The sequence below is a fragment of the Hesperophylax consimilis genome, chromosome 28 (genome assembly GCF_061612785.1).
Source record: "Hesperophylax consimilis isolate HC1 chromosome 28, BYU_Hcon_1.0, whole genome shotgun sequence".
Classification (NCBI taxonomy): Eukaryota; Metazoa; Arthropoda; class Insecta; order Trichoptera; family Limnephilidae; genus Hesperophylax; species Hesperophylax consimilis.
The window spans coordinates 24,037,065-24,056,886 of record NC_142863.1 but is presented as its reverse complement, the minus strand read 5'-3'; the positions used below and the strand labels follow the sequence as shown (position 1 = coordinate 24,056,886).

The window sequence follows — 19,822 nt, the reverse complement described above, 5'->3', positions numbered from 1 at the left end:
TTATGATCTAGTGTCCAATTTACGCTACGTGCTTTAGTGATGAGAATTATTTTGCAGTCTGACAAATAATAATAATGTGTTTTAGTGCTTTGCCGTCTAAGTTTCCTTCCCAAAATTTCCTCTCTTTTTTTAAAGGACCCTCCATACAGCATCCCAAAAGATGACATGCCCTAAGGGAAATTTTTTTCTCAATACCTCCTGTGTAGTTTTGATGTAAAAATACTCCAATTTTAATAACGACAAATAATATTTTTCCGTTGGATAAATTTGTCCTAACAAATTTTTGACCTGTCAGTGATTGAGTTGGCATCGGGTCAGGGTCCCACTTAGGCGTGGTGAATTCAATTCTTTGGCTGGGTCCTCCATCACCAGCAACATTTTACGCTTAACGTGGTGGTAGTGGGAATTTAAAAAATTTTGACTGTAATAATGTTATTCGTAAATATGATATGATTGTCTTCCTTTAAAAAAAAATAAAAACTGGTTAAAAATTTTAAAATTACATAAATTTCTCATCAGAGTTTCATATAGTAGAGTTCATTGAACCAGAGTTACAGACCCACAAACGAAATTAGTATTTTTAATAACTACTGAAAAATAAAAAAAATTCAGAATAAGAACATTATTAAATTTTATTCAATAATTTAAAAATATATTAAATAATCTCATTGAAATCCCACAATTTGTACGAAGGTAAGGCGATGACACAATAAAAGCAAGAAACAATCTAAAGACATAATATGCGGGGGGTCAAGGGACGTACTTCACTTACAAACCAGTGATTCTGACATTAGACATAATATTCCGGGGGTTAAGGGACGTACCTACTTCACTTACTTAAATCAGTGATTCTTACATAAGACGTAATATGCGGGGGGGTTTAGGGACGTACTTCACTTACTTAAACCAGTGATTCTGACATTAGACATAATATTCCGGGGGTTAAGAGACGTACCTACTTCACTTACTTAAAGCAGTGATTCTTACATAAGACGTAATATGCGGGGGGTTTAGGGACGTACTTCACTTACTTAAACCAGTGATTCTGACATAATTTGGAGTAAAAACTGTAAATGAAATTTTCTTAAGATTTTTTCTCCAAATAATGTCTGTCATCACTGGTTAAAGTATGTCAAGTACAGCCCTTAACACCCTTTGAGACAATTTAAATAAATACTTGAAATAATGAACACATAAAAAAACGTTCGAAAAACATTATTATTTTCAACTTTCCTGAAAGCTTGGCCTGCTCTCAAATTGAAAAAATTACAGATGACACGACAAAAATATCAAATACACTAACGGCCATAAACTCAACCATCACCAAGGCCAACATCACAACCTTTCGTCTGGGGATAAAAAAAACGGACAAACCCAGACCTCTAAAAGTGATGCTTGACAATCCCACCCAAGCCATTGATATTTTGCGAAAAAAAAATAGCATAACAGTACCCTGGCATTAAAATTTATTCCGACCAAACTCCAGCCCAAAGAAATTATCTCGCCAATTTACGATTAACCCTAGACCAAAGAACCCGAGACGGTGAAATAGGTCTCACAATCAAATATAAGAACAATAAACCTGTTATTGTAAATACAAAAAACTCCCCACGAAACTAACATTTTACTACCAAAATGTTAGAGGTTTGCGTACCAAGCTCAACACCCTAAGGTGTAATATTCCAACGATAAATAACGATGTGTACTGCCTAACAGAAACCTGGCTTCATGAAAATATATCTTCCCCTGAATTAGGCTTCACCAACTACGATGTTTACCGGCTGGATCGTGAAAATATTATTGGCGGCGGGGTTTTAATATCGATCAGAAAGATGTTCCATTCAAAACTATTAAAACTAAAAAATAAAAACATTGAACAAATAGCTATATTAGTGAAACTCAAAGCAACAAAAATAATAATTGTGTGTGTGTATATCCCCCCCCAAGTTAGTGCTGATGTGTATTGTAAACATTGTGATGAAATTGAATCTTTGAAATTGAAATATCCTAATGCAAAATTAATAATTTTTGGGGATTTTAATCTCCCAAATGTAAACTGGGTACAACCCACCGAGTCTTCAAATCCCATTTCTGCTAAAGCCCAATTAATCATTGATATCATCAACTTTCTCAACCTTAAACAATTAAATCATGTTAAAAATATAAATGACAGAATTCTTGACCTTGTCATATCAAACATAAATAATAGTAATGTCAGCGAATCGCGTGAATCAATAGTATCCATTGACTCTCATCATCCCCCTTTACAAGCGACCATTTATTTGGCACCCATTGAACTCCTTAGTCCCCAACCTCCCGTTCACGAACTAAACTACAAGAAAGCCGATTATAATCAAGTGCGGTTATATCTTTCTTCGCTCAATTGGTCCCGCATTTTTATGTCTACAAACGTAGAAGAAGCAACAAATGTGTTCAATTCAAACCTTTATGATACTATTGAAAATTGCATACCAACTTCTATTGTAAAACGTAACGACTGTTACCCAAAATGGGTTAGTACTGAACTAAAAAAACTCATTCAATGTAAAAAATTGCCCACATTAACTTTAAATCCGATAACTCCACTGACTGCTATAAAATTTTTTCTGTTTTACGAAATAAATGTAAAAGTCTATCTAAAAAATGCTATTCAGATTATATTACAGATGTAGAGCAGACTATCAAGTCAAATCCAAAACATTTTTGGAATTATGTGAATTCTCTTAAAGACAACAACGGCTGTCCTCGATCAATGTATTCAGGGCGAAAACATGCTGACAGTGATCAAGAAATAGTTGACCTCTTTGCTGATCATTTCTCAAGTGTTTATGAACAGAAAAATGATAATGTAACTATACCTGAATTTAAATACACCAATATAACTGACATATCAACATGGCACATTTCTCTGGATGATGTTAATACAAAGATCAGATCTCTAGATTGTAAGAAGGGGTCAGGTTCTGACAAAATTCCACCGGTATTCATAAAGGAATGCGCTCAGTTTATAGCAGCTCCACTTCAACACATATTCAATCTGTCACTTCAAACTGGAATATATCCTGATCCTTGGAAACTTAATCACTTGACACCTGTATTTAAATCAGGTGATAAAAATTGTGTTTTAAATTATAGACCAATTTGCATACTGTCTACCACCCCGAAAATGTTTGAAAGTATTGTCTTAGATAAAATTGCTGTTAAGTTTAGGCATATTATTACTCCAGAACAGCATGGTTTTGTGACCGGTCGGTCTACCACAACCAATCTTCTATTGTATGAACACTATATCTGTGAAGCTTTCACGTCTCGTGCACAAGTAGATTCAATATATACTGACTTTTCAAAAGCCTTTGATAAGTTAAATATTAATATCCTTCTCGCGAAACTGCAAGCCCTTGGTATACATGGATCATTCCTAAAATGGTTGAATAGTTACCTCTGTAACCGCGAACTGATGGTAAAATTAAATAATAAAGTCTCATATAAATTTAAAGTAACATCTGGAGTTCCTCAAGGCTCTCATCTGGGCCCACTTCTCTTCGTATTGTTTATAAATGATTTATCTTTATGTTTCGAAAATGTCAAATTCATTCTATTTGCAGATGACCTAAAGCTTTTTAAGATTATAAAATGTTTAAATGATGCACTTATCCTTCAGCATAATATAGATAGACTTGCTAGCTGGTATGAAATAAACAAATTATTCCTAAACGTAAAAAAGTGTTTCCACATGTGTTTTTACCGTTCACGGACTCCAATAACCATATCGTATTCAATTAACAATAATGAAATTGCATTAGTACCATTTATCAAAGACCTTGGTGTTATTTTTGACAGAAAACTTACCTTTGATCGTCACTGTGAAACAATTTCCAATAAGGCCATGCAAATTCTAGGTTTTGTAATGCGTAACACAAGGACTTTTCAAAACATTGAGTCAATTAAATTACTCTACTGCTCTCTTGTGAGATCGCACCTAGAATATGCAACTCCTGTATGGTCTCCGATTTATACCTGTAACTTACACCGCTTGGAGAAAGTACAAAGAAAATTTCTTCGATACGTTCAATTCAAATTGAGACAGCCTGTAATTGATATCTGCTATAATACATTAATGTCTGGTCTAAAACTACCACTTCTTTCTACCCGGCGAACTATTAATGACATTCTTATACTTTTTAAATTACTGAACAATCTCATAGACTGCCCTCAAATGTTAAGTGTTATAAATTTTCGTGTCCCTGTTAAATCAACTCGACTCCACCATCTTTTCCACAGTGACAATCATAGCACTAACTATTTGTATCATTCACCGTTGGCGCGTTTTCACCGCACTGCCAACACGTATACAGACCTTTTTGATATTTTCAAAACCTCACCGTCTTGCATCAAGGCAAAAATACTTGGTTATGAATGTAATTGATATGTTTGTGAAATGTTAAATGTCTGTTTGTACTGCATCATACTGACTGTTGTGTTCTTCTTTATGTGTAACATATATATGGTGTTCTATACATATACATTCCACATATATACATATATGTGAAATGTATATGTATAGCATCAATAAAAACTGCTTGTGGATGTATTATTTTAATGAAAAATGCTATTTCTAATTGTCAAGTCTCTGACAGCCCTGAACTGTGTACTTATAATCCCATGTTTCGCATTACTGTAAAAGCCTTTTATGGCGTTTAATAAATAAATAAATATCACAAAGTTGTGATAAATATGCAGCAGCTAAGAGAACAATAATTGCAGTAAATTCAATCACATTAAACGTTGCATTCGAAAGTTATTATTTCTAAGTAAGAGCCCCGCAAGACTTTGGTCACAGCTGTTTTCTCCCGAGAGGCGATTTCCCAGGAAAATGAATTGTGGAAAACTGTATTATTTTAAGTGGTTTTCTTTTTGGATTTCCACAAAATGCGAATGCGCTGCGAACCATCGCCATCAAATATACTAGATTGGCTATTAAGTTTAAAATAAAAACCAAATTATCCGTGACCGACGTGGTCGAGGAGTTAGGCTCTCGTCTAGGAATCCGGAGGTCCCGGGTTCATATACCGGCGTGTGCAAGTAAATTTTAAATGAATAATTTGTGTTATTGTGGATGTACCTAAATAATTAAGGAGATGAATATTTATCTGTTATCACACATTTGACGATGCCGAATCCTTTGAGGCTTATCTCGCAAGATGAGTCATCTTGATAAGATTTTAAATCACCGTACAAGTATCATATCGCCATTTCAAGAATGAATTACTCGCACGACAAAACTGTGGGACCTTAGTAATTATTAAATTAATTCTCAGCGCTATGTCGCATTATAATATTTCTGTAATAATTGCTCCATATTACCACGTGTAGAAACTGTTGAATTTTAACCCAATAAATACGCAAACAACTGGCCCAATCAGTCAGTTGTCCGACAATTTTTGTGAAGTTGTGTTTCATTGAAAATCTTTACCCAAGGTACCCCCAGAGGAAACCGGCATTTTACAGTCAATGTCACTGGCGTAGGTGTCCAGTACGCAAGGTATATTAGCGGCACGTTTCAGAGTGGAAGATCTCATTATTGCCCTGGTGTACCACCATTCAGAATTAAAATGTTGATTGAAATGGCTTTGGCCGTGTATCTCCATCTTCCTCCTCCTCATCTCCCGACCTCTTCAAAGCCTTCAGTTTCACAATACACCCCAATTGGTGATGTCATAGTCTCACTGGCTCTAGGCGGTTGGGAGCAGTTGCGAATCTTGTGTGGTATTCACATAAACATAAAATTCAGTGGAAACTTTACACTTTCCATCAAAAGCGATCCATCTCGACAGTAGGAATTGAACTAAATCATGCACTTCTTATGCAGATAGTGATAAGGTTGAATTTCCTTAACACCAGCCGCCTCTTTTGATTAATGCGAAAAACATCGCTAAAATGCATTCTTTATTTTATTTTGTGAAGTTCGTTCACATAAATATTGAAATGTTTTCCAATTATTATCTCAAAAACTGAGATCGCCATATTATACAATAAAATTATATTCGATAAGAGCTTTTCAAGTAGAAGATTTGGCAGTTATAAGCATTAAAAAAACTGTTTATGATTTTTATATATTTTGCCTTCAAATCAAACTACAGTGCCTTTAAAAACTTCAGAAAAGAAAAACTTTAATTAAAATGGCGTTCCACAAATAAAACTAATAATAAATAGAATGAATCGCCATAGATGTTACCGAAAATATCCTGCCTTAAACATGAAGTCAAAATACAGAAGACGCTGAAAATCCTCTATCCAAAACCTGCATCTCCTATTGAGGAGTACTAAGAAAATATTCCATATCTTTTTTATATTATCCATTTATTTTTTAATGATATAATAATGTTTATAAGACAAGATTTTTAAAGAATAGCACAGAAATAATAATAATCATATTATGCATAAAAAACCTTGTCTTATAAACATTAGTTTATTATTGAACACAAATACTTACATTTGACATTTCAAAATATGTCACAACAAATGTAGATATAATATATCTTGACGCCATCTAGTGGGAAATTTAGCACTAACAAAGTCTTTCCTACAAAAATAAAGTTGGTTGTTTACAGGTGAAAAAATATAATAAGCAGTAATTGTTGATTGAGGTACTAGTACATATTGAATTATTTGGCGTGTTTGAAATAAGCCGACGTAGTTCAGTGGTCCAGAGCACCTGACTGGACATCATAAGGTGCGGGTTCAATTCCCGTCGGTGGCATTTATTTTTACTCGGGAGATATTTTCAATTTGTATGGATATTTCAGGCCACTAATTATTGCTTATAATAATAATAATAATTGGATTACTTGTATAGCGCCGTTTTTATGCACAATCACCTTAAGGGCGCTGTACACACTTATAATACATTTCTACAGTGATCTATGTTATTAATTAACTATTTATGGAGATAATATACAGTACAATACTTACCTGGTAGGTCACTTGAGATTAACATTATCTATTTGTATATTAGCGAAATTTAGATACAGGATTTAGGACATAATTGGAAAATTGAATATAACTGAACTTTCTCTTAGGAATGGTATATTTAATTTAAGGGTAATAACTTGTACATAATCCTAAATTTTTCAAAATTAGAAGAGTACCTCGGACGTTTAATTACAACTGCAGGACCTGTCTAGGGTGTTTATTTCCTTTGCTAACCAGAGTTTAGCGAGGCAGGGAAAACGTCTAACAATGTTGTTTCCTTCGGATGTGATATTTTGTAGTGCTTTTTGTAAAATAAATAATACATGGCATTATGAATGCAATTTTCTCGAGAAGTTTCTCGGTTTAAAAATCCCAGCTAAAGTGTTTTGTGTTGCTATGTGAATTTAAAGAAGCTTGTTTGAAAATTGTCTTGAAAATCAGGTGCCAATTAAAATGAAGGGTGTGAAATAGAAAATGGGCAAAATTGTGCCCTTCCTTCCTTATTACTTGCTTAAGACAACGAACAAATTTTGCATAGAAACAAAATTATTATTTTTTTTTAATGATAAACTAGTATTTGTAAGACAAGGTTTTTTATGCATAGCATAAAAGATAACAGATTATTATAAGTAGTGTTTCTATTAAGTGGGAAATTTAGCACTAAAAAACCCTTTTCTACAAAAATAAATTGGGTTTTTTACAGGTGAAAAAATATAATAAGCAGTAATTGTTGATTGAAATATCTCGTATGTCTCGTCGGCAAATATTTTCAATTTGTATGGATATTTCGGGCGTCTAATTATTGCTTGCTGTTAGAAATCACATGATATGCAAATCATCATATCAGCCGTAGTCGTCACCGCAACTTATTCAAGATATTCAAGACACGGCAGAATAGATGTTCTAGCACAGCATAGTATGAAAAAAGGAGTGGTGTTATTGAATGAAATTTCTTAAACAGTTGATACATTTAATTAGGTACTCTCGGTAGTTGTAAATAACCTTAAAACGTTTTGTACATGTATCTTCCCAAATCTCTGTACTCTAAAAGGATGACGAGATTCATCCGATTTCGCTGGAAATTAAAAAGTTTGTTCTTATTAGTGCCAAGTGCGTTTCGAGAGTGGTTTGTTTTGGGTACGCTCGTGAAATACTGTATAATAATAATAATAATGATGATTTATTGTCTTCTTTTCTTAGGACGGGTTGTTTCGGAGAATTTGAACAATTCATCAATTTACAACGTTCATTTTCAAGTTCTGTGAAAGATTTTTTCAAGTTCTGTTTTTATTTCAGTTTTGTCAAGCAACTGGCCTACAATGATATAATAACAGAACTTGAATAGAACTTTCACAGAACCCGAAAATGAACGTTGAAAATTGATGAATTGTTCAACTTCTCCGAAACAACCCGTCCTAAGTAACATAAAGAGATAATGATATCCTCACTGGGATCTCCCGTGCTGAGGATGTCATTTACATATTATAATTTAATTATAAGAAATTAATATTACAAAAAAGTAACATATGAATTTAATTATAAACATATATCATGTAGTATAATTTTTTTTTTAAATAAATTTAAAATAAGTAAGATAGTGTTTTTTGGTATAGTTCAGTTTAGTAGATTCGGTTTTAGTCTGTGTTTGATATCAGTATATTTTCTATTTCAGATCTCCCTATATTAAGTATCCAGCTTTTTATTTGAGATTTAAATGTTATAATGTTGAGGTTTTTGAGTGAGAGTGGTATTTTATTGTAGAGTTTAACACTATGATATAAGAAGCTTTTTTGCCCAAAAGTTGTATTAGTAGTTATTTGTTGGATAAGTTTTTGACCTTGAGATATGTATACATTATCTCTGCACTGGAATGAGATAAGGAGTAGAATTAAAGTCAACATAATGTAGTTTTTGAACAGTAACACTGTAGATTTCATGATGCTACATGAAAATAATGGTAGAAAAAGTCGGGTGTGCCCGAGGAAGACATGAATCAATTATTATATATGGTAAAAGAGGTCTGAAACAAGTACTTTTTACAATACAATGATATTATTTCAACCTTAAAAATGCAACCAGATGTCATGTACCTACTCTAGAATTCATAGCATAAAAACATTTCCCCAAACCATTTAAAAGTCCCCGTGCAACGCCGGGTAGACGTCAGCTAGTAATAAATAAAAATAGAGTTTTAAAGAAATTTCTCCTCAAGTCATGAGATGTTTTCTGCCAGTTTTCTGAACTCGTTGAACGGAAAGGGATTCACGTGAGAAGTAGCAAGTACCAATAGAGATATGCATGGAAGATTCAATGTTCCATGCAGTGGCGGTTTTCTCTTAAGTGCGTTTATGCGATGAACTCCCATTCAAAGATGAAAAAAAATATTTATCTAAGACAAATTTGCGTTATAATAATATCAGCACATTATGAACAGTACGCAATTAAAATTCACTCGAACGAAATAGATGTCAAGTCGGTATTCCCATTTTGTGCGTTATAGAATCAGCACAAAGTATTCATAAAAAAATCTAAATATTACAATCGCCCTGGCCGTGTTATCGCAAACTTATGCCAAATTAAGGGTATCGATTCTCCAATCCAGGCCGCTCGCAATCGCCGTCGAAAGGAGTCTTGTAGAAGGTGCACACTGCACATTTACATACGCCAAACGTCAAAAGTCATTCCACTTGAACAACTAGTGGGTAGAATAACTCGTTGTTCAATTAGAATGCTACGTACGAATGGCACGGTCTTTGGGCACAATAGGGATGTAAGTTAAATGTTATTTATTAAGTTATATTTTGTGATTTAACATTCTATAGTAGTTGTAGTAATGTTTTGAACATTTTTATTTTTTCGACATCTAATGACATCTATTGTAGGGGACCCACCCTTAATCAACGGTTGTGTGAGGAAACTGATTGTTTAGCCTCCTTAGCCGCACACGTCAGGACTACATTTATATTTAAAACAATTCTAGACCCTTGTTAGTACGAAATGATTTATGCATACTTACATTTATAGTACTATTATCTTATTTATAAATTTACTAGTAAAATGAAGAGATTTTAATGTATCTATACTTATGTTTTCGTATAGATAAATTTATCTATATTTAAATTCAACCATTTTTTTAGATAAGACGCTATATTCCTTAGCTACTTTTACGAAAGTTTCGGCAAATACCATATTGTCTAAGTCGCTAGTTTTGCAATATTTTGTTGTGCTTTCGCTAGATTACAGCGACTACAATAATAAGTACATTTTGATTAAATATATCTTCTCATGAATTTTTGATTCCCTATTTGAAAGACCACGAACCGCCAGTGGTTCCATGCAACTTGCCAAGTTTTCGTGTAGCATTGTGAGTAGGTCGATGGCGTGTTTCGGACGAACTTAATGGGTTTTTAAATGCAGCGGAAGAGTGCACGTATTGCACACTGCACATCATGCAAGTATTGCAATATTAAAAGGAAAGTACCTACCTTTTCATTTCTCTAGTAGGGTACTTTTCTAATATTATTCCTGAACTAAATAGAGCATTTTTATGTGAATTTTGTAATATTGGTCGACTTTTTAATCGGGGAGCTACTTTGACCACCGCGGATATCCCTTCGAGCCTCGGAAGGACATTACTAGCCACAAACATCATATTCCATAGAACCTCTGAAGGACAGATCTGACCGGGACGTCCATACATCATATTCCATAGAACCTCTGAAGGACAGATCTGACCGGGACGTCCATACATCATATTCCATAGAACCTCTGAAGGACAGATCTGACCGGGACGTCCATACATCATATTCCATAGAACCTTTAAAAGACAGATCTGACCGGGACGTCCATACAGCATTAAAGTTTTTTTTCTATAATTCGGAGATATGTAATTTTTTCGTCGTTGGAAAGAGAAATAATTATTCTTCTCAGTTTGGTTCTAATATTTACACGTAATCATTTCCAAAAAATTGTCAAAGTGTATAATTACAAATTGTTTCTGAAACAGTTGAAAGTTTTAAAAAAATATTTATATATTATTTTGTCTAAGAGGCATGAAAAGTGAAGTTACAGTTTTTTAACTTATTTCCTACAAAAAGGATTGTGTTTTTTTTACTACCAAATTCTTTTAAAATTATGGACGTTTCGAGCCAATTTATTTTTTTAGAAATATCGATGTTCATTACTTCAAATACAAACACCTGAAAGATAGTTTTATTATGTTTATAATTTTTTGTTTTCTGATTTTACCAACTTCGAAAATAAGAAATATATAGCTCGTTAAAAATACTTTCACCGTTGTTGGGTCTTAGGTAAAATATTTAAGATATTGCTTAACATTTTTGCGGCATCAATTCCAGTTCCAATTACATTCTATTATTCTACCACAAAACCTTTTCCATTGTTCCCAATACATATCATGTTTCCCAATAATAAGTACTCACCCAAAAAAGCGGGCTGACTCACATTACATTAATCAAATAATTGTAAAAACCGTTAACCCTTCAGCTGCCGGTGTCGGCGCCAATCAATCCAATCAGCCAAACCATCCACCCACCCGAATCCATCAATTATTTAACCCACACGCGCCGCGATGAATTCGTGCGCCTTTATTCAGACGAGGAGATATTACGATGCAAGGTTGGATTATTTTTTGCTTCCTTTGATGTGGAATTTGAGTTGAATCGACAATTGATTAGCCACAAGAATCGAGGGCGGGTGATAGCGGGAGTTGGTATATTTGGTTTCAGTGTAACTCGATATTAATTTATTTTTTCATTGAAAGTAAGTAACTAGAATTAATCTTATATTTTACAAGATAAAGCCATACGCAAAATCAAGACTAGGCACTTATAATAAAATCTTCAACATTAATTAGCATATTTTTTCACCTAAAGTTACTCGGAAAATGCTCACAGTGTCTTAAAGACGTTATGCTTGGTAAAAGACAATCATTGAAAATCGAAACGTTGCTTAAATGGCATTAGCCATGTGTGGTGACCAGACCAGAAGAGTTATGTACTTCTCCATGTTTTCGCTGTGTTATCTTTTTTCCCTCTCTACTCCTTTCACCCTGTCAATATATTACAACTGGTGATGCTGTGGACTCATTTGCAAAAATAATCGTCGTTTCACAGAGGTTCAGAAAATTTTAACTTTCTTCGGCCACACGGACACACCCACAATACGCTTCTGTCGGTTTATCTCCTCGGCGGTAGTTTAAGAATGAAAATTTTATAAAATAAAGTGTTGGGGAGTGTAGAGGCACCGTCGCACAGGGGAAAGAATAGGAATATCTGGAATGCCGAATTACCGGGTTTTCGTTTTTCGCGTTTTTTAATTTTTTTTACAGTTTTTTACATGATTTTCCACTACCACACTAGACACATGTCCGTATTATGCTCTATAATTGCTCTGGTTTATTTAAGTTCACTTTTCATCACAAACTTACGACCTCTGTGGCTTTTCAGGATCGTTACGACGAATATTAGCTCAGTAATCATACACAGCTTTGGTGTTGATAGGATGTCTTTTGAAATTCAACTGAACTACACACACTGTAGTCGGCATAGCGAGGTAAGAATTAGGTACGTGGACAAAAATAATTTTGTAGGTGAAAATCAAAAGGAAAGGATAAGACATTTAATTTTATTTTTATTAGTGTATTGGAGAAACAAATAGTTTTACAAATTTATATAAATATTTAAATTTTACATTTTCCACATATTGTTATTGTTATATTCAGAAAAAAACATAAATAAACATAAAAATATAAAAACACATTAATGAAAATAACTGAGATATCTTACTCACTTTAATGAAAATAATAAGGTGTATATCAATGCTAAGTACCAACACGAAGAATTTAGTCCCAAAAAGTGTTTGAAATTCGTAAAAAGTACCAAAAACACAATATTAATATTTTTTGCTAAATATTAAAAGATAATGTTTTTATTTAGATATTTGTAAAAAAATGATTTTTTATAATCAAGGTGTTCCTAACAGTTTATTCCCTAATATCTTCCAGTGCCGGGTTTGCAACTCCACGACTAAATTTGTCTATTTATTAATTAATTTATTTATTTATGTTTAGTGAAAGAAAGCAAAACCGAAATATAATACGTAGGCATACGTAGGCGAAATATAATACCAATGCCTAAATTGGTCCACACACATAAACATACTCAAAGACAGAGTGAGGAAACTAACATCCATCTTTAGATGTCTAAGACATATACAAAAAGATTTACTTAGAATGACATACTTGCTTCATCACTAACACAGTATGGCATTATAGGATGGCCTGGAACTTATAAAAAACGTACAAAACCGCTTTATATATTACAACGATTCAATTTAAACCATGCATCAGAACTTAAACCATGGAAATAAGATAAAAATACTTATAATACCCACACTCAGGCTTCGCCTTCGTGGGTTTTTTTTTAATTATGTACTTTTATTTCAATATTTTTTATACATTTTTCAATATTTTATTTAACTATCCATGTATGTAAAAAAAATAATAATTAATAAATAAAAATATATAAAAAATTAATTATTGTTTAAAGAATTTAGAGTTAGAAAACTAAATACATTCTACTTCTACCATTACAAATTTACAAAGATAATTTTCTAAATAAAAATGCACCATTTAAAAACAATACATTACTAAGACAAACGTCAATACTACCAACTCCAAAATGTAAAAAAAAAGCAATGGAGTAATTCAAGTATGAATATCTTGGAGTAAAATTTATTAATTCATTACCACAAAGTACCCGGAATATAAATAACAACAAGGATTTTAAAATTCATGTTAAAATACAGAATGAAAATATAAACTGAATATTTATGCAGATACATAAAAAATTAACGAACTAAATGACATATCCCATAGACACACAAGCCTAGCTTTATTATGATGGTATATCTTATGTATAATATAAGGTGAAATAATCACTAAATCTTCTGTAAATTATGTATCATTATATTTTTTTAAATAAAGATTTTTAAAAAATTATTAACGTTTGTTTTTTATGCAAATCTACAGTTTTATTTCAAAATTGATGACATTTTGCAAACATAACATTCAAAACAAGAGAGAGGACACCGTTTACATAAGTTTCCAAAAATTACCCCTATTCCTTTTTTCCACGACTTAAAGCAGAATTTTCATCTAAATCTGATTTATGAAAACTCTGCAAAACCCCGATGACTTGACTTGTTTTGACTACTGTAAATTTATTCATAAACCTTTCAGTTACTTTATTAATGCCAGACGGGAACATTTGATTTTTACTTGACTTCTTACAGTTGAGAAGTTAATTAAAAAACATCATATTATTAATGTCTTTGAAGTTTTCAGATATTCAAGTAATAGACATTTCTAATCTGTGATTTATGCTGGAAAAGTTAAATTGGAAAATAATGGTTTGATCTGAAATCAAATTGTCTCTTTTCATAAATTGAATGTGGTTTGGTTGCTTTGAAAGGCGTTGAAATCTTAAATATTTTGAAAAGTTATGAGAAAATTAATAGCACGGTCTGTAAGATGCTTGAATCGCAGTAAGATGAATTTCAACGCGATCAAAGAAGGTGCAAAAACTTTCAAAATTAATGATGATGCACATTTGGATTATAGTTTCAGTAAAAAAAGATGGTCAGGATTCAAAACGGATTAGGAATTACCACCTACGAAATAAAATACTGTTTAGGTACTTTACACTGCAATGCTGTCCAAAACGTTGGCTAAAGAAGGAGGTAGCGCAACACGGCATAATACCCCAACAACAAATCACTATAATGCTTTTGGCCGTGATAATCTCAAATCATACCATTTACATATATATCATTTTTAATGAATCAATTATTGAGAAAAAAACGAAATTAATTAAATAAAATGTATGTGCGCACGCCGGGGCTTGAATCCGTAACTTCCGGATTCGTAGTCGAGGGGCAACTAGGCCATCAATCCATCGATAGATACACGCTTTTTATCCAAGCCCTTTCAATAATTTGCACTGACTTCACACTCAGATTTAAAAATATGCATAGTTATGTTGTGTTTTCTTTTGTATGAATTATTTTTGAAAAAACTTTATTTATTTTTTTGTTGTTTATTTATTAGATTGTTATTCTTTTCCAGCACTTTATCGATCTTCTTGCTCCTACGAAGAGGATAGCGGTATGTACGACTTTGTATGTGTGAGCGTTTATTTGTTTGAGTGTTTTCACTAACAGATTTAGAGCACCACAATAAATGTTTATTTTCGATTGACGTTTTGATTCTAAAAACCATAACACTTGACTTATATATCTATGTATTTAACATACTCATTTCTTTTGTCGGTGCATGCATCTATGTATTAAACATACTCATTTCTTTTGTCGGTGCATGCATGCGTAATATAAAACATTCCTAGGTATGTAAAATTATTCAGGTTCAATGAACTTTTAATTTTAAAAATTAATATTAACTCCTCAGGCTAATTTGTTCGGTTTTGGGAACAAGCCGCTATTTCCTGTGAGTAAATTTGTTCGCTTTTAGGAACAGCTCATATAGTCTGATATAAATCGTTGTGTCTCACTTATTATTATTATTATTATCTCACTTATATTACCACTGTCATGGTAAGATAATATATGGTTTGAACAGTGTTAGAAAAGGAAACACCACGCTTTATATTCAAATTTAGAAGTTAACAACAATATAAATTAAATATACCTCTATGAAACCAAAGATTCCAACCACAATATGAGAAAAATTTATGAAACTTTGTGAATTTTTAATCAATTATTTTCTAATTTAAGATTTTCACGGCCAAAAGTATTTTTGCTATTTGTTTTTGGGGTGTTATGCCGTGTTGTGCTAACTCTTTCTTTAGCCAACGTTTAGACACATCTGACCTGATGATGACACTGTAACTTTGTCCTAAACGTTTGCTAAAGAAGGAGTTAGCACAACACGGCATAACACCCCAAAAACAAATAACAAAAATTATTTTCTACCTTATGGCAGAAAAAACATAAAATTATTGTAAAGGATAGATTACCAACGAAAAAAAAATCGCATTTATTTATATAGGGCTCGGAAACAACATAGTATTTTAAACTGTCTGCATTTATTGAGTTACTGAAGTCAAGAGAGACGAAAAAAATCTATCTTGTGCTCCACAACACCAATCATTCTTATCACCACGTTAAAAACACCTCGCGCTAACAAAACAAACGACTGGCCCATTTCTTTCCACCTCCATCGACACCTCTCTGCAGATAAATCTGCCACTGTACCAACCACTGAAGATATTCATCGATAGACAGGTGTGTTGTGGGCGTGTCGGGGTTCCATGATAACATTTCAACATATGACAATTCAATACACCTTAAAAGGTGACCTTGGTCACTTAAAACGATGAAAAACTACTAACGTATAAAACGTTACCTATTTAATCAAGTTTTTCATTTGAAACTGATGCATTTACTGCCTATAAAGAGAACTCGAACACATATTTTTTATTCTGAATCTAAATTCTAGAGAATTAAAAAAAAAAATTTTTTTGCCGGATATACGCTTCAACCCATTTTAAAATTAAAAAAACAAACATGTCGTTTTGGCTGCAAATCAAATATGGCAAATTTTAAATCCTTATAGAAAATTAATTAGTCAACATAAGAATAATATAAAAATAATTAATATTTAATAATAATTATCTTTAATTTTTCGAAAATAATAAAAAGTGAAAATACCCTAATCTTGACACGATCGGTTCCAATTTTGAAAATGAAACTTAAATTCAAAGGGAATCCAAGTTCATTGAAACAGAGTAACAATCATTTACAGACACACCACAAATTAGTATGTTTGATGATTGTTACAGATAACAATTCTAGAATAAATCTGTTCTGTGGAATCAACTCTCACCTTCTCGGTGTTGGATAGTCTATTTCAATTACAAGACAGAGGCAGCGCCGCAGTTCGATCCCCAGTGGGATCAAGGAGACGGGCAAGAGGAGGGGCGGGATGGATGGCCAGGTTTATCTACGCAATGATTCTACTGTGGACCTGATTTAGAACTCTGATACGTTGGGTCTACGTGAGAGAAATGATGATCTTACGATTGATGTGTTTGTTGTTTCACGATCTATGATGTTGAGCATAATTTTTTTGTGTTTTTGATAGCCTCCGTGGTTAAGAGGATTTGATCCATGCTAAGAATCCGGAAGTCACTGGTTAAAATCCCAGCGTGCACAATAAAGATGGGCCATCAAATATATCATCAAATTCTGCCATTTCGTTTTTTTGACAGACAAAAGGTCCCCGTTAAATGCCAATTCTGCGTCCGTTTCAGCTTTGGAATAAAATGTGATTAACAGAAGAAGACAACTATCATACTATTAAGCTTGTCAGCTTAATAAAATTTGATAGAGAGCTAAAATACATCTAGATCACGATAACATAATGGAACAGCATCGAGATTTTCTTCGTCGTTTTCCTCGTCGTCTGCACCATGTGCGAGAACAATTAAGCGTTTGGCTGAGCGTCTCGTGCAAACCTTCAAATAAACTTTCCTTGAAAACAGAGCCCAATTTAACTACTTTTTACTTAACTTGTCACTTTTATTGTGCAATCACTTGCACAGGACACATTGGTAGAATTGGTTCTAGAACAGTATTTTTTTCGTACAAAATAATACATTCTAGTTGTTCAATGAAACATTTCCAGTCTATTTCATTTTTCGTGGAACTCATATCAAAATCCTGGAATTTGTCTCACAACGATATTAAGACGTGACGTCTTAATATTCCCTCTGCTCCGATATTTCTGATGTATTTTATAACGCTTGGCAAATATTTAATTTTCCTCGCGGAGCCGCGTGTTTACCTCCCGTCTGTGAGGCATATAAACTACATAGGTACTGACATAGACTGCCAAGCAGCGGGATAGAATAAAGGATGTTACAAAAATAAATTACAATCATTAAAAAAAATGTATTTATATTAAAACTTGGTATTGATGACAGTTAACCCCTCATGCTAATTTGTTCGTTTTTGGGAACATCTCATATAGATCTCATGGAAAGAGAATACACCACATTTATATTCAAACCTGAAAGTTAACCACAGAGGAATTAAATAGTATTCCTCTATGAAACCAAAGTTCGCAATCGCATTTTGAGAAAAGTTGAGCCAATTTTAAAAAATTTTAATGTTTATATTTAAAAAATTATATGTTAATTTACATTAATAGAATTTGAAATTGTATTTCATCACCGTTCAAAAACAAGTTTTAGTTTTCGGATACGTTCAGAAATACTTAAATTATTTGGATTTTATTGCACAGCGGAAATACTCTGACCTTATGACAGAATATGCCAGAGGCCTAAGGGTAGAATCCATCGTCGAGTCTTCGTAAGATTATAAATTAATTATTTTCAAATTTTATTCTTATTCCAATTACCGACGATTACAAGACAATTTTTTTTTGCAATACGTACACAACCAACTATCAAACACACTCACTAACCAATTGGATGCATGATCCAGGCAATAAGTTAAGGGGTTCTATTGATAATTAATTTATTGACTCCGTTTATAGATTTAAGGCCCGGTAGTAGGCGTTCAAAGATGGTTTGAAAGGGAATATAAAAAAAACGATAGTAATTCAGAGAAAATGGTGAAAATGTTTAACAAAACACAACTCATTTGAAAATCAAAAATCTCTCGAAAAATGCTTTATTTGTATTTAAAGATACATTGTAAATTTTTTCATGCCTATAACATTTTAAATAACAGAAGAAAACGTGTTTTAAATCATTTTCGGAGCTTATATTGCGAATTTTTTCTATGTAGGAAATTTTACATAATTAACGTTTCGGAATAACAAATGTACAGATAATATCTTCAAAAATAACATATATTTTTTATGGAATTAAAAAACTTGAAGAGTTTACGAGAAACTTTGGTAAAATCGGAAGATATTTGGTATGCGTTAAATTAAATATATCGTAGCTAATGTACTTGTGATGTATCCTATGTAGTTACTTTTGTTTTAGTTTGTATTTTATTTTATGTCATTGTTACACGTCTTAAGTTTTCATAACTAAAATTACATTACTTCATGTTTAAAAGCTTTTTGTATAATTTTCGATAGCTTATTACTAATTCTGTTCTCACAATTTTTGTATAACTGCTGTGCATAAAACCAAATAAAATAAAAATTAATACCGTGTTGAGCGCGTTAATCCTCCTAGAGCCGGTATTGCAGCTTAATAATTAGTGAAATGAGTGTAGTTTTCTGCATTTTGTTTTGATGTAGACGTCCAGTACCGCCCACTACCCAAAAAATAATTATTAATTCTTTTGGCTAAATTCGTGAAAATCTCAAACAAATGCTGAGATGTTTGTTGCGGGGAAATATGAATCTCACCCCTGTACGGGGGATGCTGGGTAAATAAAATAGAATGGGGTAAGCCAGTAGGTACCCACGGGCCACAGGCAATGCGCTTTGCAGAAATCATGGCGGAATCTCATATTATAAAACGTACTTAAACATTTTCCCAGTTGAAATCCAAACAGAATATGAAAATGCAAAAGCTTCAGGGAACGTTTAAGAAATACTATCATATTTTATACACTTCCGCACCAAATCTGTGGGTAACGATAGTATTTAAGTTTACCGTACCCAAGATGACACCTTATGTTACCTTTTTCTATATCAAACCGCACAAGAGTCCCAACCGTCTTGAGCCAGTGATACTATGGCATTTCCAATCGAGGTATGTTGTGACACTGAAAGTGGTGGGAAGGGAAAGGAGATAGGGAAAATAAAGGTGGGAAAGTACTTGGCTAT

At 32.8% G+C, this 19,822-nt stretch overlaps 1 protein-coding gene across 1 annotated transcript in view; it reads left to right on the top strand.

Moving 5' to 3' along the window:
- Nucleotides 1–19,822, top strand: part of LOC149410399 (uncharacterized) — an 892,605-nt gene that overhangs the window by 427,066 nt on the left and 445,717 nt on the right. Inside the window, 1 exon segment of the mRNA XM_089648756.1 lies at nucleotides 15,119–15,157. Within this exon segment, the coding sequence (XP_089504882.1) occupies nucleotides 15,119–15,157 (39 nt within the window).